General features: G+C 37.3%; 1 protein-coding gene across 1 annotated transcript in view; it reads right to left on the bottom strand.

The window, feature by feature from the left end:
- Positions 1–24,886, bottom strand: part of MTPN (myotrophin) — a 78,045-nt gene that overhangs the window by 24,854 nt on the left and 28,305 nt on the right. The window contains exons 2-3 of the mRNA XM_027538902.1: positions 3,179–3,292; positions 2,267–2,350 (exon numbers count right to left, since the gene is read on the bottom strand). Coding sequence (XP_027394703.1) covers positions 2,267–2,350; positions 3,179–3,292 — 198 coding nt within the window. The remainder of the gene's footprint in view (positions 1–2,266; positions 2,351–3,178; positions 3,293–24,886) is intronic.

Below are 24,886 nucleotides of genomic sequence, written 5' to 3'. Positions count from 1 at the left end.
GAACCTCGGGAATTACAGGGAGGCCTGGTGTGCTGCAATTCATGGGGTCGCAGAGTCGGACACGACTGAACTGAACTGAGGTCAAAAGAAAGGCTTATCAGAAACAAATACATTTCTGATCTACAGTTTGAGATCTGGCTACAAAGAAGGAGCTGGCTTAGGGGTACCTCATTTGGTAAATGACCAGAGCCCTAAGCTAAAAAAGGATCCCTGGAGGTTTTTATTTTCAGAGAACAAAAAGCCTTGGCTAGGTACAAAAGGTCACAGAAAGAGGGAGAAAGGAGGAGGAGGAGTCATTCATTTCTTGTTTTTATTCTGACTTATTAATTTGTAATTAAGATATAACTGATACTATAATTACAATTTAAGGTATACAACAAAATGATATGTGTATGTACTGTGAAATGGTTACCCCAATAAGTTTAAATAAAAATCACCTCACATAGTTTAAAATTTTTCCTCTGAGAACTTTTAAGCTCTATTGCTAAGTCACTTCAGTCGTGTCCAACTCTGTGCGACCCCATAGACAGCAGCCCACCAGGCTTCCCCGTCCCTGGGATTCTCCAGGCAAGAACATTGGAGTGGGTTGCCATTTCCTTCTCCAGTGCATGAAAGTGAAAGTGAAGTCACTCAGTCGTGTCCGACCCTCAACGACCCCATGGACTGCAGGCTTCCAGGCTCCTCTGTCCATGGGATTTTCCAGGCAAGAGTACTGGAGTGAGCATCTCTCAAATATAATATAGTATTGCTGCTTCTTTTGCTCTACACTCAGAAGATATATTGAGGTGGGCCAATTAAGCCAACCCTGAGGAAGAAAGCTGAGATAGAGACAAAGAAATCAGATGCTGGTCATGTGGCTTAAACCCACAGACAAACTGTGCCTCAACCTAGAACTGTGTGAGTCAACATGATCTCTTTTACTGCTTGAGCCTGTCTAAGCTGGGTTTAGTTACTTTCAATAGAGTCCTAACCAATAAAATATTACAATTAAATCTTTCATGAATTATAAATTAATATTTGTAGCCTCCGACAACCAGTTTTTAACATAATACAAAAACATTCCCCCAAGGCTGAAATTATCCATAGTTCTCAAAGGTTCTTTTTAATCTTTACATGGGTGTGGGGGACGGGAAGACAGGAGAAAGATACAGTGGCTGGAAATCTTCATGACCACATCCCACCAAAGATGCTGGATCCATTACAGTGGTAAAGAATAATGTGTTCCACCACCACACGTTTCAAGAAATCCGGTATTTGTGCTGAAGGTATGGGTAAAACCCCCTAATTTTAAAGGACCTGGGTTAACTGCTTTCAGATAGTACCTTTGAAAAGTTGTCAATAAAGTGTTGGGACAAAAGTACTACTTTCTTTCCCAATGTTCTCCAAATCCTACTGAAACTGAATCTATGAAGCATATAATCCTCTTTAGTCTTAAACATAATAAAAGCTACTATTTATTGACTATTATGATGTGTCAGGTACTGTGCAAAATGCTTCATATATATTTACTCATTTTATTTCTAATTCTTTCTTGCTTCTTTTAGCAGGACTTATTTGAAAATTCCAAATTAAACATTATTAACATTTTCCAGAATATGGCCATGAAAAGATAATTTTGGGATTAACGTTGAGTGCCTTATTTTACGATGATTTCTTGTCTTCCAACATTTGCAGTTTCCATTTAATACAGTTAGAATGGTTGCAACTGACTGGTTAATTTTTAAGGCTGGACTCTGACCTTCATTTGAGAGCTTGTAATCAAAGACAAAACACTGGAAAACTCCAAATGTACCATGATCTCAATCATATCAAGAAACCAAATGACTTGGAGAGCCCCTTACAGCAATCCTCAATAATCTTGCTCAGAAAGATCACTACAGACAAAGAAGTTTACAAATTTCAAAGGCAAGGTTATAAAAGTGTGGCATGTGAATCTGGCACCAGTCTGCAAACTGTTACTAGCACAGGACAACATTTTCTGTATTAAGTACAATGTCTAGTTCAGCTAACTTTTAAAAAGAAAATTGCAGGATATTCTTGATGAAGGAGACTGTGTTGACTTATTTTCTAGCTCAGGCTCTTTACCCAGTAAGAACTGGTAACAGCGTGTGGATCAGCTCTTTCAAGCAACATTGCTCTAGTCTTCAATTTTGGCTGTTACCTCTAATTTTTCTGTTCCTGATGCCACACAAAATTTAAGTAAATTAATAACCAATTACTTAGCTTGAACAGTTATAAAACAATAAAAACCAGCAATTGACCTCACCTTTGACAGAAGCAATTTCACGCAGGAAACATGACCTTCATAGACGGCAGACAGAAGAGGTGTGATATGATGTTTATCTGGAGCCTATGAAAGAATGAGATATAGATCACTTTATCCATTTTTCATTTCTTCCTTCTCTCTAGATCATTAGGGAATGCTTATAAATAACTGAAAATCAATGTTCTCCCATTTTTAGCCTCTTACAGAGCTGACAGAGCCCTAGGCCCACAAGCAGTTTCTCCTTAGAAGCCGGTGAAACAGAGGGAGCAGGACTTTGACCCCAGCTCAAATCTGGACTCTGGCACTTAACTGTGTGACTAGTTACTTAACCTCTCTGAGCCTCAACCCCCCACTACTGTAGGCTCGCCAGTATGAAGAGGTAACAGATGCCCAAAATTGGGCCAGGTGACATGGCAGCCCCTGAGATGTGAAAAGTTCATCTCACTTGCTCTTTATGGTTACTTAAACATTTTTCTGAAACTCTGAAATGCAGAGGCTACAAAAGGCAAGAATCAAGAGATAACTGCTGCCTGACTGTTGTCCAAAAATCCACTTTTAGATTTTCCGTATGACTACAGGGCCTATCCTCCACTGGGTGATAGCCATTTGCTACCTACAGATAGTGCTAACTCTCAGACTGCTTTAGAACATGAAAAGGAAGCATGAATCTATCTATCCTGTGTCCCCCACCCCCAAGTTTTATCAGTTTAAAAAAATAAACTTGTTCTGCTTATTAAAAGAAAATCACAACCATGTATTTCTAAGCTACAGAAATTCAGCAAAATTTCAGACTATATTCTTACTTTCACATGAGATTTCCACCAGTAACTATTTTACAAATCTACTGAAAACAACTACCCAATAGCATGCAACAGGAATTTTTTTTCTAGAATGACAATGTTCTTTACATACATTAATATCTGCTCCTTTCAGCAGCAGAAATTCCAGGATTTCAAGCTGTCCACAATCTGCTGCATAATGAAGAGGCTTTCTTCCACCTTCTAGTGTCCGGTTGACATCTTCTCCCTTAGAAGCCAAATGAAAACAGTATTCGTAAGGATGGTAGACTGAAGAAGGGAAATGAAGCACCTGGTAGCTTTACTTTCTTAAAGCTACAAGGGTTTCGTCAAAGAATTACATTACCTGCAAAGTGAAACAAGCAACCAAGAACTTGAAATTAAATTCTGCACAATGGTTAGCACACAGTATGACTGCAATTCAAACCATTAGTCAAGCTGAAAACAATTAAAAAAAAAAAAAAGCTAAATGTAATGAAATATATGATTGTGCTCTATTTCTAAGGAATTTTAATCACCATTATGTCAAGATGTGACCAGCAAAGAAAAAATGTTGAGTTTAAATAACGATTTTACACAGATCATATAACATGTATTTTAATACTTCAGAGAAAGCATCACTACTTTGATGGAGGCAGACATCACTATCAAAAGGTAATCAGTATTAGCTATTAAGAATTCATTTCATTCATTCATTCAAATTTAAGCTCTATTGTATGGTCAGCTCTGTGAACAGAGTGAACAATGGTAAACAAAATCCGAGATGGTTTCTGATTCCACAGAGCTTACCACCCAGTGTGGGAGGCAGACAGTAATCTAATAATCACATGATTAAACATACATTTAATGGAGTTGTGAGAATTAAAGTAACTGATCCATGCAAAGCACTGAAAATAAGGTGGTATAGCTAAAATTAACAGATATAGGATTAGCTACTATTATAAGCTACCTATGTAAATAAATATTTATTTAAATACTGAGTCAAATCCATTACTCAGTATTTTCATTTTAAGGTTAAGGGTCATTATATAGATAAAGCATCTATTTTACAAACAATAAAATCATTAAATTCAAACAATTTGAAATCACTAAATATACAGAGGTATTTTTTTCCCTTAAGGAAAAAGTTTACCCCTGGGTTTTACATCCTCCAGAAAATTAGCATTATCATCTTATTTCTCAAGGGCTGGTACTTTAAAAAAAAAAGAAAGCATTCCAAGAGGTAAAACCACCTGCCTATCACAACAGTCAGTGGAAGCCTCATAGCATTAAGTCAGGAAACTAAATTACACACAGTGTTTCTGAGTTCCAGGCCAGATGTATGTTTTAAATATATTGTCTCTATGTCAAGAATTTAATAAAAAATAATTTTCCTCCTTTTTAATTCCTCGATGATAAAACAACCTTTTTCAGTTAAGAGGATATGAGTAATTCACAGCAGTAACTTCTAATGGATTGTTTATTCAAGTCATCTGAATGCAGAGTGCCAAAGAATAGTAAGGAGAGAGAAAGACTTCTTAAGTGAACAATGCAAAGCAACAGAAGAAAACAATAGAATGGGAAAGCCTAGAGATCTCTTCAATAAAATCAGACATACCAAGGGAATATTTCATGCAAAGGTGGGCACAATAAAGGACAGAAATGAATGGGCCTCACAGAAGCAGAAGATATTAAGAAGAGGTGGCAAGAACACACAGAAGAACTGTACAAAAAAGATCTTCACGACCCAGATAATCACGAGGGTATGATCACTTACTTACAGCCAGACATCCTAAAAGACAAAGTCAAGTGGGCCTTAGAAAGCATTTTTCTATGAACAAAGCTAGTGGAGGTGATGGAATTCCAGTTGAGCTATTTCAAATCCTAAATGATGATGCTGTGAAAGTGCCACACTCAATATGCCAACAAATTTGGAAAACTCAGCAGTGGCCACAGGACTGGAAAAGGTCAGTTTTCATTCCAATCCCAAAGAAAGGCAATGCCAAAGAATGCTCAAACTACCACACAGTTGCACTCATCTCACATGCTAGTAAAGTAATGCTCAAAATTCTCCAAGTCGGGCTTCAACAGTACGTGAACCATGAACTTCCAGATGTTCAAGCTGGATTTAGAAAAGCCAGAGGAACCAGAGATCAAATTGCCAACATCCACTAGATCATCGAAAAAGCAAGAGAGTTCCAGAAAAACATCTATTTCTGCTTTATTGACTATGCCAAAGCCTTTGACTGTGTGGATCACAATAAACTGTGGAAAATTCTGAAAGAGATGGGAATACCAGACCACCTGACCTGCCTCCTGTGAAACCTGTATGCAGGTCAAGAAGCAACAGTTAGAACCAGACATGGAACAACGAACAAACTGTTTCCAAATTGGGAAAGGAGTATGTCAAGGCTGAATACTGTTACCCTGTTTATTTAACTTACAGGCAGAGTACATCATGGAAAACGCTGAGCTGGGTGAGGCACAAGCTAAAATCAAGATTGCTGGGAGAAATATCAATAACCTTAGATATGCAGATGATACCACCCTTATGGCAGAATGCGAAGAGGAACTAAAGATTAAGGTGGGGAAACAATGGCAGTGACAGATTTTATTTTCTTGGGCTCCAAAATCACTGCGGTTGGTGACTGCAACCACAAAATTAAAAGACACTTGCTCCTTGGAAGACAATGACAAACCTAGACAGTGTATTAAAAAGCAGAAACATTACTTTGCCTACAAAGTTCTGTATAGTTTTTCCAGTAGTCATGTAGGGATGTGAGAGCTGGATAATAAAAAAGGCTGAGTGTCGAAGAACTGATGCCTTCAAACTATGGTGCTATAGAAGACTCTTTAGAGTCCCTTGGACTGCAAGGAGATCCAACCAGTCAACCTTAAAAGAAGTCAACCCTGAATATTCACTGGAAGGACTGTGATGCTGAAGGTGAAGCTACAATACTTTGGCCACCTGATGCGAAGAGCCGACTCATTGGAAAAGACCCTGATGCTCGAAAAGATTGAAGGCAGGAGAAGGGGATGACAGAGGATGAGATGGTTGGATGGCATTGCTGACTCAAGGGACATGAGTCTGAACAAACTCTGGGAGATGGTGAAGGACAGGGAAGCCTGGCATGATGCAGTCCATGGGGTCACAAAATCTGACACAAGTGAGCGACTGAACAACAACAAGGCTCCTTATACAGTAAATTAACACATTAGTAGAAAGAAGGTGTGGGAGAAGGCAATGGCACCCCACTCCAGTACTCTTGCCTGGAAAATCCCATGGGCGGAGGAACCTGGTAGGCTGCAGTCCATGGGGTCACCAAGAGTCGGACACGACTGAGCGACTTCACTTTCATGCACTGGAGAAGGAAATGGCAACCCACTCCAGTGTTCTTGCCTGGAGAATCCCAGGGACGGGGGAGCCTGGTGGGCTGCCGTCTATGGGGTCACACAGAGTCCGGACACGACTGAAGTGACTTAGCAGCAGAAAGAAGGTGTATAACATACTTAATATCACTGGAGACTGGGGAAGAGCTCCAATTCTACCAGAGTTGTAGGACCTTAAGACTACTTTCGAAATCTTTGTTTTCTTCCCATTTTTACTCCCATCTATAAAATGGGACTAAAAACACACCTCACTGGATTTTAGTGTATCATCAAATGAAATAATCCATGCAAAGTATCTAACACAGTACTAGACAAGGTAGTATGTTTAATAAAGGTTAAGTATTATTGCTGTGGATTGATTCACACTAGTTCTAAAAGACTATCCAAAATTAGGTTAATGAAGGTTCAGAATAATGGCTGAAATATAAAGATATGACTTATTATACTTTATATTCAGAAACAAATTTAAAAGTAAGGCCAACCTGGAGTACCAGCTTAATCTATATTCACAACTGCAGAAATGTGAGGCTTTGTTTGAGGCAAAGAAGTATTGCTTAAAATGATTTAGATAAAACTAGTTTTCCTTTCACTTCCTTTCCATTATTCATGCTAATTATTAACTGGAGAGGATTAACTAGATAGGCCTTTTCAGTGGAACAAAGTAAAGAAATAACTGCAGTAGTCAGTAAGACAGCTTTGTCAAAAGTAGTGTTCCTGAATTAAAATATGTGATACCGTCCTTCTCAACTTGGTATAAATGTGCAAAAGGCATATGAAAAGGAACAGTTGTGAGTTTAAACTCCCTTTATCCCTGCAGATGCTGCCTTTACAATTCTTATTTTAGCAGACAAAAATGACAATACTGGAAAGGCTTAGTGTGACTGAAAGGAAAGAAAGCATCTTCTTCTGTAGGCCTTTGAGGAATTTATAGTACTAAATACCTATATTGGGAAATTAGAAAGGTCTCGAATTAACCATCTTTGTCCTTCTACCGTAAGAAAATGCATGGGAAAAAGACATATGGAAATCTCTGTACCCTGCTGCAAACCTGAAAATGCTCTAAAAAATAAAGTCTATTAAAAAAAAATAAATTCAAAGTGAGCAGAAACCAATGAAATGGAAAACAGAAAAATAATAGAAATCAAAAGCTATTTCTTTGAGATCAATACCATTGATAGATCTCTAGCTAGAATGATTAGGGGGAAAAAAAAGCACAGAAAATGCTAATATCAGATTTTACAGACCATCTTCCCCCAAAGAAACTCCCAGGTCACAGATGGCTACACTGGTAAGTTTTACCAAACACTTAAGAAAAAATGAATAATAATAATTCTGCACACTCTTCCAAAATAATAGGAAGGCCAAAATGTGTTCTTTGAGGCCAACATACTCTGATTCTGAGACAAAGACATTACAAGTCAGGAACAGCACAGGATAATGTCCCTCACGAACACAAACTCTAAACAATGTTAGCAAATTCAATCAAATAATGTATAAAAGTACAAGAGGCCATGATTAAGTAGTATTTATCCCAGGAATACAAGGTTGGTTGAGTATTTAAAGACAGTCCACATAATTCACCATTTTAACAAACTGAAAAAAGAAAAACCGTACAATCATCTCAAAAAGCATCTGACAAAATCCAACATCCTTTACTGATAAAAGCTCAGCAAACTAGGAAAAGAAGGACATTTCTCTGGACTAATGAAGGGCCTCTACAGAGAGAGTACAATTAACATCATACTTAACTGGTGACAGATTGAATGAATGCTTTTCTCCTAAAACCGGGACAAGACATCTTTTTTCTATCACCTATATTCTACACTGTCCTAGAGGTTCTGAGCACTGCAACCAGGGAACAAACCAACCTCATCCATTCTGAAAAGGAAGAAGTGGAACTGTCTTTGTTTACAGATGATGATAGCTATGTAGAGCAAAGTCCAATGGAATCTACCAAAAAGCTACTAGAATAAGTAATTTTAGCAATGTTAAAGAACAAAAGATCAATATACTGACTCAACTGCATTTTAATATAGCACCAGCAGTTAATAATTACAAATAAAAACTAAAACCAGTATTATCTACAATGGCATACAAATTTATAAAATATCTGGTAATAAGTCTTAACAAAAAATACAATACCTATATACTTAAAATCACCAAACACTGTTGAGAGGAATTAAGAGAGGATCTAAATAAATAAATGGAGAGATAAGCACATTCATGGGTGGGGAGACTGAATATTGCAAAGATGTTAATTTTCCACAGATTGATATACAGATTCAACGCAATACCAATTAAAATCCTAGCAGGCTTTAAAAAAAAAAACTTTGACAAACTGACCCTAAATTTCATGTGGAAAAACAATCTAGAACAGCCAAAACAACTTTGGAAAGAAAGAACAAACTGGAGAGCTAACAATATCTGACTTCAAAAATTATTGAAAACTGCAGTAATCAATAAAGTATGGTACTGGCATAAAGATATAAAATACGGAAACTAATATATACTAATAAAAAAGCAGAATAGTAGTTGCTTACTGGGGTACTATGGAAGGGAGGGACTACGAAAGGGCACCTGAGGGTGATGGAATCCACCAAATTCATTATTATGACTGTGGTGATGGTTTCATGATTATATACATGTCAAAACTTATCCAGTTGCACCCTTTAAATATCTGCAATTTCTTGCATTTAAATTATACCTCAATAACATAGATTTTCCTCAATCAAGTCTCTGTGGCTCTATTCTTGATGCTAACTAAAATTTGATGTAGAAGAGGGGCAGTAATGACTAACAGTACCTTCATGGGAGACTTAAAAGGAAAAGCTACTTGGGGTCAAGTTATTCATTGTTAATGCTAAATGAAAAGCTCCTGACCTCTGTATTCTATAACTCAAGAAACTAGATCGAAGAAAAGTTTTAAGGTGGAATAAGTGTAGATCAGTATGGCCCCTACTAGCTGGGTGGGCTTCAGGTATCAAAACAATTGTCTGCACTGCTGGAAAAAAAAATCTTACTCAGCACCTCAACTTTCAGCCCCATTATGCCGACCCCATTCCTTTCCACTGTCTTTTACCCAGTTAATTCCTACTAATCCTTTAGAATCAAGCTTTAATCAAACTTCCTCTAAAGTCATCTTTGAGTAATATGACCTTCACAGGGGTGCGCAAAGCAGCTTGTATGTATTTCCCTGCTTCACATTCAACTCAACCTGCCTCTATCTGTATCCTCTATGAAAGCAGGCCACACATCATGTCACTATTAGTTAGTTTTGTAGCTCTAATGCCTAGATAGTTTCTGATACATAGTAAATTTTACATAATAGAAGCTTTTATACTGAATGAATGTGAAATTGCTCAAGTGACAGACTTGGAAGTAAGCCATACACACGATCTTCTACTTCAAGCAACTACTGATAATGCATTACTTACCCAGTAATAGCAGCAGTAACGTGAGACCAGTGCTATGTTTACTGACAGAGGGATTGGAATGACAATTTAACCAGCTCCCCAGCAGCTGGAGAGTGTTAACCTCAGTAGTGGTGGTGAAATAGGGAAGGTAGGCAGTGCTCTATCTAGTTCCTTTCTCCTCACTCTTGGCAGGCATCAGCGATCAGAAGAGAGGATGTCAGACATATTCTTCACCTTCATTCTAACTTTATGAAACGTTACCAGCTACAGAGAAAAATCTAACCCTAATTTTGTCTCCCAGATTCTGGGGATAGAAGTGAGAGATGCACAATTTCAACAGGTCCCTTAGCATTACATGGCAATCTTACCACGTTCCTGTTTTTCTTGCTTTTACACCTTGCACAGAGACTATTTTAAACCTCTTCCACTTTTTGTAAGCCTCCTCCTTCCTTTTTATTCTCAGATAACCTTGTATTCTTCTCCAAACAGAAAATGGTCTTCAGACATGAATTCCCTCCTGAACTTCTATTTTCCTGCAACTGACAAATCCTTTCCTATCTAAAGGTAATCCCTCACGTAAGTTTTGGTATCACCCTTTTTTGTTGTCTTACAAAAAAACTCATTCCTTTGTTATCCCTTTTCTTGCCTGTGTTTTCAACCTCTCCTGCTCTACTTGCTCCCTTTCATCAGAATATGCCACTCACAACTCCATTAAAAAAGCAACAGCAACATAAAGTCTATCCTTAGGCTTGACATCCACCTTTTAGTTACTATTCTTTCTCCTCCTTTTCATAGCTAAACTTGCCAAAACAATTGTGAATATCTGCTATCTCTGGTTTCTTACTTCCTGTTCTAATCTGGCTTCCACCCTCATTATTATACTATAGCCATTTTTGCTGACGTCAAAGACCTCCATGTTGTGAAATGCAAAGGTTATCTCTTAGCCCTCACCTTAACTGAGGTCCCAACATGACAAAGTGGATCACTTCTCCCCGCTTAAAGCACCCTCTCTTCTCCTGGCTTTAGGGACACCACGTTATAGTAGTTTTCCTTCTGCTCTCTATTTCTTTGTTGTTTCCTCTTCTGATTTGTCCACTTCTAGGAGACGTTTGGAGAAGGCAATGGCACCCCACTCCAGTACTCTTGCCTGGAAAATCCCATGGAGGAGCCTGGTAGGCTGCAGTCCATGGGGTCGCTAAGAGTCAGACACGGCTGAGCGACTTCACTTTCACTTTTCACTTTCACGCATTGGAGAAGGAAATGGCAACCCACTCCAGTGTTCTTGCCTGGAGAATCCCAGGGATGGGGGAGCCTGGTGGGCTGCCGTCTGTGGGGTCGCACTGAGTCAGACACGACTGAAGCGACTTAGCAGCAGCAGCAGATGTTTAAAACTAATTTTTGAGATCTTGGTTATGAATTCTGATTATCATATATAATTCAGTTGATAAAAACTGGTTAGCTTTATCGTCCAGTAATAGTATACACCTTGATTACTTCTTCAGTGATAGTTTTTATGTTTTTAAAGACATCATGCAATAACATCATGTAATAGAATCATATCATGTGTCATAGAGTTGGACAGCAATAAATTCTCACCATGATGGGTGTGTAAATAACCAGGCAGGTGACAAATAACTGCACACAGCTTCTGTTTACCACATACAGTTCAGGTAAAGCAGGCTGACAAATATAATTTGTCAACACATCCAGGCTGGTTTAGCTTCACTTTTCCCTTTTTAGCAAGAATAATTTATCCAGTATCATTTTACTCTCCTTTCCGTCATTGCAATGTGAAGCCTGTTGGTTGTTAAATATACAACAGATTTTTGTTACATTAAAATTATACTTTTTACTATATTTTTCTTGTACCAAGAAATCTGTTTTGAAGCTATTTTGTTTCTATATATGATATATTCTACTTGACAATCAGTGAAGAGACTTTCAAAAAGCTTACAAATTCTTTTGTGTGTATACATTTTCTAGGTAAAGAGCCCAGGTCACTTTTCATCAGATTCTCAAAGGGTACCATGATCCCTGAGAAGTTAGGAACCCTTTCCTTTAACTTTTCTACTTTATGATGGGAAGTAGTATTTAAACAGTGGGAAGACCACCAGACAGAAACCCTTAGTGCTAAGTTACCTCTGCTACTGCTCACAATGAGGAAGCAAGAAGCTTGAAAGACCTTGGAAAACTCTGCAGCTGGAGCAGATGGCCTCTTAAGTCTACAACTGTTCCCCCCTTATATTTGAGACCAGGGAAAACAGGTGTTTCTATACTTCTGGCCACAAAACAAAGTAGTAGCTTAAGAGACTGGAAGCAGAAAATGGCTGCTACATAGGTACATTTAACTTTCCACACAAACTGGATCAAACAGGAAGGTTTAATACAACAACACGAATCATGTTAAAAATACATCTACATTTCAAAGTAAAAAACTTCTTTTCAAACCTATTCTTAGAGTTGTTTTGCTAACAAAAGTAGGCAATGGTTTTTAAAAAGATGCAATATGGTCTTTGAAAAAGACATACTACTTGCAATCCATCTAATTCAACATTTACTACTCCTACTATAAGTTAGGCACTGTGCTACTTGCTTGGGATAAAATAGGAAGGCTGAACTCTGATTAAAAGAATTTGCTACCTTCTTGGGAAGCTAGCATGCAAATAAATGAATGCCATTTAGTTAATTACCACAAAATACAGAGGAACCTTAATGAACTTAATGTTCGACAACTTTGTTGGCAATTCATCTTTTACTGCAATTTAACTTTTCATCTATTTATATCTTGTATTGTTAATTCAATGGCCTTAGGGGTCAGACACCACATCTTATACTTTTTCATTTGTAGCATAATTCTCAACATGGTTCTTTTAAATCTTTAATAAAAATTTGTTTTGACTGCTAATTATAACAGCATATTCTAAAATGCTAAATTAAGGAATAACAGTATTCAACAAGGTGTCTACTGATTTGGAGAGTGCAGATGTATGGGTATGTAAGAGAGTGGTATCTGGAGAAATTAAATAATATATTATGCTATATGGAATTTTCATAGGCCAACAGGAAATCCAGGTGCTCATTTGGAAAGCACCTATAATACACTGTTGCTGTGAACTGAACTGAAAGTCACTCAGTCGTGTCCAACTCTTTGCGACCCCATGGACTATATAGTCCATGGATAAGAATACTGGAGTGGGTAGCCTTTTCCTTCTCCAGGGGATCTTCCCAACCAAAGGATCAAACCCAGGTCTCCTGCATTGCAGGCAGATTCTTTACCATCTGAGCCAACAGGGAAGCCCAAGAATACTGGAGTGGGTAGCCTATCCCTTCTCCAGTGGATCTTCCTGACCCAGGAATTGAACTGGGGTCTCCTGCACTGCAGGCAGATTCTTTACCAGCTGAGCTACCAGAGAAGCCCCTGTTGCCGCAAGGCTTCACTGAAATAAGGTAATATATCTGGTATAGGAAGCACTCAATAAATGTTAACTGATAATATTATCAGAGGTCTCAATAGTTCTCATTTGAATAGTTTTCCAATCAATTTTCCCACTTTCAACAATTTAAAAAACGTAAATCAATGTTCCTGAAGAGTAACACAAGAACACTGGTCACACCTCTTCCTCACGCAAAAACATTTCACCTGCTCCCTTTTGTTAAACAGAAAATCTTTGCCACGATACTCAAGTCATCTTAAACACCAACTTACCATTCTGGACTTTTTTATTCTCAGACACACTGCTCCCAACGTATCTGGGAAACTTCACTTTGTTGCTCTTCTTGGTCTACTGAAATTCCATTGCCCCTGAAGATCTATTTTCTCTATGAAACTTTTACCTGATACTTTCCCCGCCTTCCACCCTTGATACTCTTGATAAACAATTTCCTCCGTTTAATTCTTCTAGTTCTTATTTATATGTCTTTTACTACATTTACCTTTATTTCATTAGGTGTATGCCATTTCGATGATAACACCATTAAAGGACAATGCCTTATACTGCCTACCTACCATGTCTATGGGTGACTTGTATATGAGTCCAATTTAAAGAATTAGCATATTCATTTATACCATGTTTGTCACACTATGTAACCTTTTGCTTACCAAAACATATACAAAACAAATATAAAGAGGTATTTAAAAACCACTGGTAAGAGTGTCTGAAAGCCACATCTCACTGTTGGAAAGGACTCTGTCATCTAATTCAACCGCTCATACTGCATCTGAATCCTTGCTTGTGTATGCCCAGCATACAACTGAATCTCTAATGAAAGACAATTCAAGACCTTACAAGTCAGTCTATCCCTGCTTTAAATGCTGTAAAGTTCACTGCTTACTGGTTTTGATCCTGTTCTTTGGGGACACATGGAACAAGGAGTTCCCCCTTTCATTAGATTACTGCTTAGTAGCCATGGTACTAAAATGAGATTTTTTTTCTATATGATTTGCTGTCATTTTGAATTTCAGTTACTTTCTGAGTATACATGGAGGGCCATTACATAAACTGCTATTAAACTGCATCTTAAAAAAGTCACCTTCTTTTTCCAGGCTCCCAAGTTCTTTCTAGATTTTATTAAAAGAGTTTTGTTAGTCCTCATCTGCCCCTCCCTCCAGTTGTATCTCCCCTATCCTCATTATGGTCACCTAAAGACATTTATTTAAAAATTAAATAAGAAAAAGACTAGGGAATGAGCCCCACCAGTGTCAGGAAAGCTTCCTTCAATTTGCTGCATAAAGAGATAGGTATTGTATTTGCGTACTACCATTCAAACTATCTTAGATCTAGTTCGTCACACTCTTTTCTAATCATCCTTTCCCATATGGCCCCAAGCATAACATTCTATCATCCATAGTTTCAATGAAATGCTTGAGATTTCCTTTATCTAACAGTCAAGAACTGCAAAAAAGAGAATAGAATATTTCATACCTTGAAAGTAATTTTATATGATTTTGACATAATGAAGAGATTAAAGTTAAACCCCAAAAGGACACATTAAACCCCAGTGCTAATATAAATGTTTACAAGTTCTGACATTATCTGAATTATGTCCACAGACTTGAAAGTAAACTGAACTCCAGTATAAGTAACATATTCTGAGGGAAACATTTTCTGATATGCCTGTCCTAACTTTTGGGAAAACAAGCAGGAAAGGATAATCCAAAAAAAAGTTCAGAAAACTACTTGCATATTCATTCTTAGCTGCAGAGCCTGCTCCCATGAGAGAGAAAAAGTGATCTACTATTTCTCTACTCACAAAGGATCATCTTATGCAGAGACAGAGTCAGAGACCTAAGGCACATTCACGTCTGAAGAATTTTTTCTGAAGTTTATTAGAAGCAGGCAATATCAATATAAAGCATAAAAGATCTCATATCAGGCCAACAAAGTCACCTCCAACTAGAATTCTAGCACACGAGGCAGAAGCAATCACCACATCCTATTTGTTCACGTACCCTGAAACTGGACAGCTTTCCCACTTTAAAAGATAAGTAACAGAAGAAAAACAATATGGGAATGCATAAAAATTAATCATTTAGCAAAAGAAAAGGAATATCACGTTGAATCTCAAGAAATTTAATTTTAGCAAGCACTTACAGTGTGACCAAAATGGAATCCAAAAGACATGGTTTCTTTGAAACAGGTATTTTAAGAAGAAAACCGGCAAACATACACAGTGAACAAACTGAGATGCCAGCTGATTGGAAAAGCAAGTTGGCTAAGAAAGTAAAATGTAGCAAGAAAATGAAAACTGTAATAGCAAAATTAAAATCTGCACCAAAGTCAGTAGAACTGGGCAGCACTACTCAAGAAAAATTAAATAAAGTATTGGGAACAAGCTTATCTTCCAGAATATAAAGGTGATAAAGAAATAAAATTAACTAAAAAAAAAAGGATAATTGGTATGTCAAAAGTTCAAACCTATAAACACAGAAACAGAACAAAGGGAACAGAAATAGTCATAAAAGTAAGTTTTTTTGAGCTCAAGAAAGACCTGAGTCTGCTGACCATAAAAGCTAATTATATTACAAACAAAACTGAACATATCCTCTCCATCAATACAGCTTTTCAATTTTTTATAAGAATAAAGCAAAAACAAAACGTGTAAAAAAGAAAAATACATTAATACAAAAGAAAATTAAATTAGCCCAATTTTATTTTGACCTCTCCACAACACAGAGTTTTAAAGAGGGAGAAACAATCTACAATAAAGGTATCCAAGGGAGGCTTGGATATGAGATACAATCCCCTGAGGAGTTACTGACACTAATACTAATGGGAGATGTGTGAGGTGCTGGAGGGTAGGCAGAAGGTTGAGAATCTCTGATCTCCAGTTTGGAAAGAATACGTTATGCAAATCAATCTTCATGTGTAAAGGCAGTCTTGGGAATCAGCAAATCAGAAAATATATCACCTGTGCTCCCCTGAGTGGGAGAAAAAGGTGAGGAAAATCTTAAGACTTCTAGTGCAGTATTTGCCAACATTTTAGTTCCAAGATCCCAAACAACTTTTTTTTTTAAGGGGGATTATATCTGTAGGTATTTACTGAATGTGAAATTAGAAAGCTTTTTAAATGTTGATTAATTCATATAGAAATAATGACATTACATGCTAATGTAAATGCAATTTTAATAAAAATAACCATATTTCCCCCACCCCAAAATTGAGAAGGGTGGTACTGTATATTATTTTTGTAAATTTTTTAAATGCTTGCTTCAATAGAGGACAGCTGATTCTCATATCTGCTTCCACATTCAATTTATTTTGACATACTCTTTTGGCTGAAATATATGAAGAAAAATTTGGCCTCCTGAAGATATGTAGTTTTAACAAGTAAAAAAAATTTTAAGTCTTTTTAGTTGATTATGGATATTCTTCTTGACATTATAATAAATATCCATGCAGCATGATTCTGTAATCTCCTGAACTGGCCATTTAGAATACACTGGATTACCCATATATTAGAATATATTGGTTTATATTTAGTTATGCAAATCTTCCTGATGTTGACAACTTTCTTTATACAACAGCAAAACATCACATTCATTGATATCATCTCAGATCTCACTGAAAAAGTCTTTAAGTACTGGGAAGTTGTCAAGCTCAGAACGGCAGAGGTAAATGTTCCAAAATTTTAGTTTTCTCTGAAAATCTGAATTTTGTCATTGGCAATAAAAATTATCACCTGTTTTCCTTGAATTGAGTCTCATTAAATTCATCCTCAAGACAGTATCTGCCAAATATCCAAATCTGAATAACTGAACTCATAATGTAATCAGTTGGTTAAAAACGAAACAAAACAACCAACCAAACAAAAAAAAAAACTGATGTGGGCTTCCAGTTCAAGATGGTGGACTAGAAGGACGTGTGCTTATCTCCTCCTGTGAGAGGGCCAAAATCACAACTAGCTGTTGAACAACCATCAACAGGAAGACACTAAATCCCACCAAAAAAAATACCCTATGTCTGAAGACAAAGAAGCCGCCGCAGTGAGATGGTAGGAGGGTGCAAACACAATAAAATCAAATCCCATACCCGCTGGGTGGGTGACCCACAAACTAGAAAACATAATACCAAAGAAGCTCTTCCACTGTTGTGAAGGTTGAGTCAGGCTTCCCAGCCTGGGGAAGCAACAAAGGGATTGGGAATCCCCAGGGAATCTGACAGTGAAGGCCAGTGGGATTTGATTACAGGACTTCCACAGGACTGGGGGGAAAAAAGAGACTCGAGTCTTGGAGGGTACACACAAAACCTTGCACTCACCAAGACCCAGAGGAAAGGAGCAGTGACCACACGTGAGACTGAACCAAAACTACCTGCTAGTGTCGGAGGGTCTCCCGTGGAGGCAGGGCTCAGCGGGAGCTCACCACAGAGACAAGAGCACTGGCAGCAGCAGTCCTGGAAGGTCCCCCTTGGCATAAGCCCTCTTGGAGGCTGCCATTAATCCTATTATAGAGCTATCAGGGCTGGGTCGCCTCAGGCCAAACAACAAATTGGGGTGGGGTGGGGAACCCCACCCATGAGCAGAAAACTGGATTAAAGCATAACTGAGCAAGGCCCTGCCCACCAGAACAAGACCTGGTTTTTCCCATGACCAGTCCCTCCCATCAGGAAGCTTACACAAGCATCTTAGCCTCCTCCGTTAGAGAGCAGACAGAAGCAAGAAGAATCACAGTTTCACAGTGGCTAAAATGAAAACCACAGTACAAAAAGTTAATCAGGATGAAAAAGCAGAAAGTTACATCCCAGATGAAGGGACAAGATAAAACCCCAGAAAAAACAACAAAATTAAGTGGAGACAGGCAACCCTGCAGAAAAAGAATTCAGAATAATGATAGTGAAGATGATCCAGGATATCGGGAAAACAATCGAGAAGATGCAAGAAGTGTTTACCAAAGACCTACAAGAACTAAAGAACAGACAGAGATGAATAATACACCAGAATGAATCAACAGCAGAATACCTGAGGTGAAGAATGGATAAATGATCAAGAGAACAGAATGGTGGGAAGCACCGATTTAGAACAGAATACAGAAAAAAGAATGAAAAAAAAAAAAAAAAAAAGACTGCCTAAGAGACCTCTTTAGTGAAAGTCATTCAGTCATGTCTGACTCTTTGTGACCCCATGGACTACACAGTCCATGGAATTCTCTAGGCCAGAATACTGGAGAGGGTAACCTTTCCCTTCTCCCAACCCAGGAATTGAACCCAGGTCTCCCGCATTGCAGGTGGATTCTTTACCAGCTGAGCCACAAGGGAAGCCCAAGAGACCTCTGGGACAACATTAAATTCACCAACATTTGCATTATAGGGGTCCCAGAAAGAGAAGAGAGAGAGAAAGGACCTGAGAAAATATTTGAAGAGGTTAATAGCTGAAAACTTCCCTAACATGGGAAAGGCAATAGTCAACCAAGCCCAGGAAGCACAGAGTCCCAGGCAGGATAAACCCAAGAAGGAACACACCAAGACACACAGTAATCAAACTGACAAAAATTAAAGACAGAGATAAAATATTAAAACCAATAAGGGAAAAACATCAAACAAGGAAACTCCCATCAGGTTAGCAGCTGATTTCTCAACAGAAAAGCTACAAGCCAGAAGGGAATGGCACGATATATTTAAAGTGATAAAAAGGAACAACCTACAAATAAGAATACTCTACCCAGCAAGACTCTCATTCAGATTTGATGGAGAAATCAAAAGCTTTCCAAGGAAGCAAACGAGAATTCAGCCCCACCAAACTCGCTTTACAACAAGTGCTAAAGGAACTTCTCTAGGCAGGAAACAAAAGAAGAAAAAGATGGACAGACAATAAACCCTAAACAATTAAGAAAATGGTAACAGGATAATATGCTGTGCTTAGTTACTCAGTCATGTCTGATTCTTTGCAACCCCATGGACTGTAGCCTACCAGGATCTTCTGTCCACGGGCATTCTCCAGGCAAGAATACTGGAGTGGGCTGCCATGCCCTCCTCCAGGGGATCTTCCCAACCAAAAGATCAAACCCAGGTCTACTGCATTGCAGGTGGATTCTTTACCATCTGAGCCATCAGGGAAGCCATATATATGTTGTAAATTACCTTAAATGTAAATGGCTTAAATGCATCAACCAAAAGACAAAGACAGGCTGTATGAAAACATGCATTTATGCTCTTTCACTTACCACATCACTCTCCTTGACTCCCCACCTCCACAAATGTATGCATTTATTTTATACTGTTAGGTTAATCATGTTCCCATTATGGCTTGCAACTGTAATTATCTTTTATTTTTTGTCTGGCTACTGATTGTGAAAACAGATGAACATCTTTTACTACTGTGATTATATAACTATTACTCACTTACCACCACTGTAATCATGATTGATCAACAGAAAAATAACAGAATTCTGTATCACCAAAACTACTACTGAATAGGAAAACCTTTAATCACTTTTTAAAATCTTCTAAGTTTCTGAAAAATACAAATGCCCAAGTATTGCTTTTTTTTCCTCCAAAGTTCCAGATATGTTTCTAGTGAGCCAGCCATGTTTAAAAACAACTGGACTATCTGATGATCTTTTACTTTTATCTAGTTTGTTTCACTTTTTCTATTTCATATTCAGTGCTCCCATTTCATTTCACTTATTTTTCCATCTTTTTTTTTTTATGTTCTTTCTCAAGCCTTTATCAAGCATAGGGGAAAAAGCTTTTATATACTTATATATATAAACAGCATATATATTTTAGAAAACATGAGTTTTTCCCTAACTAAAAAATTTATGACATTTTGATTCCACTTGTTTGACTAAGCATGAACAGAATGCTAAATTTCTAATTAAAACAAAAAACAGATATGCAACAAGCAGGAAAAACTTACTGCATAGCACAGGGAACTACAGTCTATACCTTGCAATAACCTAAAATGAAAAATAATTTCAAAAATAATGTGTATATGTACGACGGAATCATCTTGCTGTGTACTTGAAACACTGTAAGTCAACTCTGTGTGTGTGTGTATATTAGTCGCTCAGTCGTGTCCAACTCTCTGTAACCCCATAGACTGTAGCTCACCATGCTCCTCTGTCCATGGGACTTTCCAGGCAAGAATACTGGAGTGGGTTGCCATTCCCTTCTCCAGGGCATCTTCCCGACCCCAGGATTGAACCCTGGGTTCAATCTCCTGTGTCGTAGGCAGATTCTTTCCTGTCTGAGCCACTATTTCAATAAAATATATATATATATTTAAAAGTTTCATATAAAAGCAGCTAGTTTAAGTTGCAAGTCCAACAAATGTAGGACATCTTCACACAGAATAGTACAGATGTGCGCTCCACAATCAAGATTTAATAAAAGCCTGGCTTCCCTGGTAGTCCAGGGGTTGGGAATCTGCCCACCAATGCAGGAGACATGGGTTTGATCCCTGGTCTAGGCAGATTCCACATGCTGAAGGGCAACTAAGCCAACATGCCACAACTACTGAGCCCACACGCTGCAACTACTGGGCAAACACAACCTAGAGCCCACGCTCCACAAGGGAGAAGCCACCGCAGTGTGAAGCCTCAACACGGCAACTAGAGTAGCCTCCACTCGCTGCAACTACAGAAAGCCCACACACACAACAAAGACCCAGCTCAGCCAAAAAATAAATATATAAAATTTTAACAAACATTTAATAGAAATAAATTTTTAGTAGTACTTCAACAAGGGCCTGTTTTTCAACTACACATGTGTGTGGGCAAAGTTCACAACAACTGGCAGTTACACATTTTGATGCCACTGCCTTGATTCACACAGCAGGTATACTTACTTTTATTTTTGCACCATCAGTAAAAGTATCACAATCAAAAGAGAAAATAAAAGTCTTAATACTATTATGAAAAGAGTTTTGACCTCATGAATCTCTTGGAAAGGTCTCTGGGGCCCCAGGAGATCTATAATACTTTGAGAACTGCTGATCCAGTGAAACAAGAGAGAGGAATTCAAAATTAGAACACAAAAATGGGGAGTTTGGCATAAAAGAATAATGAAAAGTAAAGTTAAGTGAGCCTTTATTTAGGCAAATATGATTAAAAAATAAATCTTCAGAGAGAAGATATACCATGTAACAAGTATAAATAATCACACATTTATATAAAGTAGTAATGGGTAGAAAATAAAAAGCCTATTAGATTTTGTCAGATACAAGGTCTTATTAAGTGACACACTGAGCTAAATGCTGTACATGGAAGATTTTTAGATATATACAGCATATTCTCCCTGAAATACTATGCAGAATCATTCAAAATGAAAATGAGAATGGCACATACTCCTTGAAAGCTTACAACATGCCAGGCACTATTGTAAGTACTTTCTGGGTATTAATCCCTAATTCACTTCATCAGCACAAAAGCTTTAGGAAGTTAGTACTCCTCTTCTTGTACAAGAAAACTGAGGCACAGACAAGGTAACTCATCTAAGTTCCACATTGCTGAAATGTGAGATGACCATGCTATTTAATCAGTAAAGGATGTATGATCCCCTTTATTTCAAAACTTAGAAGATGATGATTATATATAATCATAAAATTTCAGAGAATACATACAACAAATTTATTAGTAGTTATCTTTAAGAAGATTATGAGAAAATTCATACTTCTGTATTTCAGTAATATTATATTTTAAAAAATGAGCACATATTACTTTTAGTCAAAGCAAGATACACATTTTTCTTTTGAAAAACTAAAGGCTGCTGCTTAGCAAAATCTAGACCTAAGCATTTTTTTTCTGATGAAATTAAAGTTTTAGTAGACTTAAGTAGACTTTCAAGTCATGGAAGAAAAAGAAGTAAATTCCTACACCTAAAAAATGAAAGCAAATTTAAACAAAGTGAAAACAAAGTCTAAAAAGCAGAAATTTTAAATGTGAATAGGTTACTCTACTGAAGATAAAAAGAATCAATCTTGGATTTTGTTAAATTACAAAAGAAAGAAAAGCAAACAAAAAACCCAATAGAAGCTGATTTTAGAAACACAACTAAAAACAAAGTAATATGAGAAAGAATATAAAAGAATGGGCAAAAACATATCAGCACATATATCTAAAAAACTAAGACGACTAATATTAATATACAACAAAGTAGAATTAAAGACAAAGGAAAGTAAATGGGAAAAAGATGTTTATTTTACATTTTTTAAAATGTAGAAGGTAGTCATGAATTTTTATCTGAAAAGTATCAATAAAACAACTAACAAAAATAGCAGTGCACACAACTCAACATTAAAAAAAAAATTAAAAAATGGGCAGAACTGAACAGACATTTTTCCAAAGAGGAAATAAGGATGCCAACAGGAATATGAAAAGATGCTCAGCATCACTAATCACCAGGGAAATGCAAATCAAAAACCACAATGAGATAGCACCTCACACTTGTCAGAAAGGCTATCATCAAAAAGAACACAACCAACCAATGCGGACGAGGATGTGGAGTAAGGGGAACCCTCGGACATCGTTGGTGGGAATGTAAATTGGTGCAATCACTATGGAGAACAGTATGGAGGTTTCTCACTAAAAATAAAACTACCATATGACCCAGAAATTCCACTTCTGGGTATGTATCCAAAAAACCAGATACACTGACTTGTAAAGACACATGTATATAGCAGCACTATTCACAATTGCCAAGACATAGAAACAACCTAAATGTCCACTGACAGATGAATGGATAAAAAAGATTAAAAAGCGATTTATGTATGTATCTTCCCTGGTGGCTCAGACTGCTAGCAACGCGGGAGACCTGGGTTTGATCCCTGGGTTGGGAGGATTCCCTGGAGATCTTCTAGGATAAGGAAGTAAGATCCAGGAAGGTGCCTGGAGAAGGGAACAGCTATCCATTCCAGTATCCTTGCCTGGAGAATTCCATGGACAGAGGAGACTGGCAGGCTTACAGTCCATGGGGTTGCAGAGTCAGGCACAACTGAACAACTTTCATATATATGTATGTATGTACGTGTGTGTGTGTGTGTGTGTGTGTATGTATGTAATAGAATATTAACTCAGCCATTAAAGATACTGAAATTTTGCCATTTGCAGCAACATGGACAGACTTAGAGGGCATTATAATAAAGTGAAATAAGTCAGACAGAAAGACAAATACTACATGATATCACTTACATGGAGAATCTAAAAATACAACAAATTAGCAAATATAACAAAAAAGAAGCAGACTCACAGACATAGAGAACATGCTGATGGTTACTAGTGGGGAGAGGAAACAGGAGAGGCGTGGTATAGGAAGCGTAAGGAAGTAAGAGATACAAACCATTAGGCATAAAGCAAGCGTCCAGAAGACACTGCACAACTAGGGAACAGAGCCAATATTTTACAGTAGCTATAGCGCATAACCTTTAACCCGTGATTCACTACATTGTATATCTGTAACTTACATAACACTGTACAGCAACTATACTTCAAAAAAATCTATCAATCTCCTGTTAAAGAAAGATGAAAGAATCAACAAAAAGAAGTATACATTTAAAAAAACAGCACTGTAGTGAGGGTCTATCATAATAATCTGAGTCTCTGGTAGGTAAGAATATAGCAGGGCCTGATTAATAATTAATGAGACTGCATGAGTATATATTAAACTATGGACTCTAGGGAAACAACACCTTCTATTTCCATGGAGTATTAAAATTCACAGACCAAAGAAAACTTCAATACATTCCCAAGTTCAGAAGCTTACAGAACCTATTCCCTAATCACAATGCAATAAAACTAAAAATTAATACCAAAAGCTTTAGCACAAATACAAAGCAGAACAAAAACTGAGGGAACAAAGAATAAAAATAACACAAAAAACAAAGAACAAACACAACATCCTAAATTACTGACAGAGTAAAAAGGAACACAATACTAGAATTACAGACTCTTTTGAAAATAAAGGTAAAAATATTAATTGTATTACAGAATATCACTTATAGTCAGAACCAAAACTGACTGTGAAAAAACCAAGGGAGTTTTTGTGAGATGGTTGGTTAAATCAAAAGTATGAATTTGAAGTCACAGTTCTTTTATTTCACATTTGATTTCGGAAACATTTCTAATTCTGCTTAAGTCTTGAAACAACTAAAAGCATTTTTTAAATCTTGGTGGGGGGAGGGGTCTGCACTGGGCAGTATGTGGAGCCTCCCTGACGAGAGCTCTAACACGTGAACTCTGCAGTGGACGCATGGAGTCTTAACCGCCGGATCACTAGGGAAATCTGACAAAATTTTAAGTATACTGTGATAACTTTTCATATTAACTGAAAGGTAATAACAATCTTTACAAATTTAAAAATCCGTTAACAAAGTCTGATTAGAAACATCATTCAATCCATATTCCTTCCTAAGAAAATTGAAAATTAACCTCAAAAACATCTGACTTCAAAGATCTATCCTTCCAGTTTTGGGAAAATTAGTGTTAATAACAGTTCATTAAATAGAGTTCTTAATACTTGAGAAAAAACCCCAGTATTTATATATATTTATAAATATGTCTATACATACATAAAAAATAATACATTCCATCAATATTTCCTTTAAAATAA

The sequence above is a fragment of the Bos indicus x Bos taurus genome, chromosome 4 (assembly GCF_003369695.1).
Source record: "Bos indicus x Bos taurus breed Angus x Brahman F1 hybrid chromosome 4, Bos_hybrid_MaternalHap_v2.0, whole genome shotgun sequence".
Taxonomy (NCBI): domain Eukaryota; kingdom Metazoa; phylum Chordata; class Mammalia; order Artiodactyla; family Bovidae; genus Bos; species Bos indicus x Bos taurus.
Note: the sequence above shows the minus strand (reverse complement) of the source record. Positions and strands in the feature narration are given on the sequence as shown.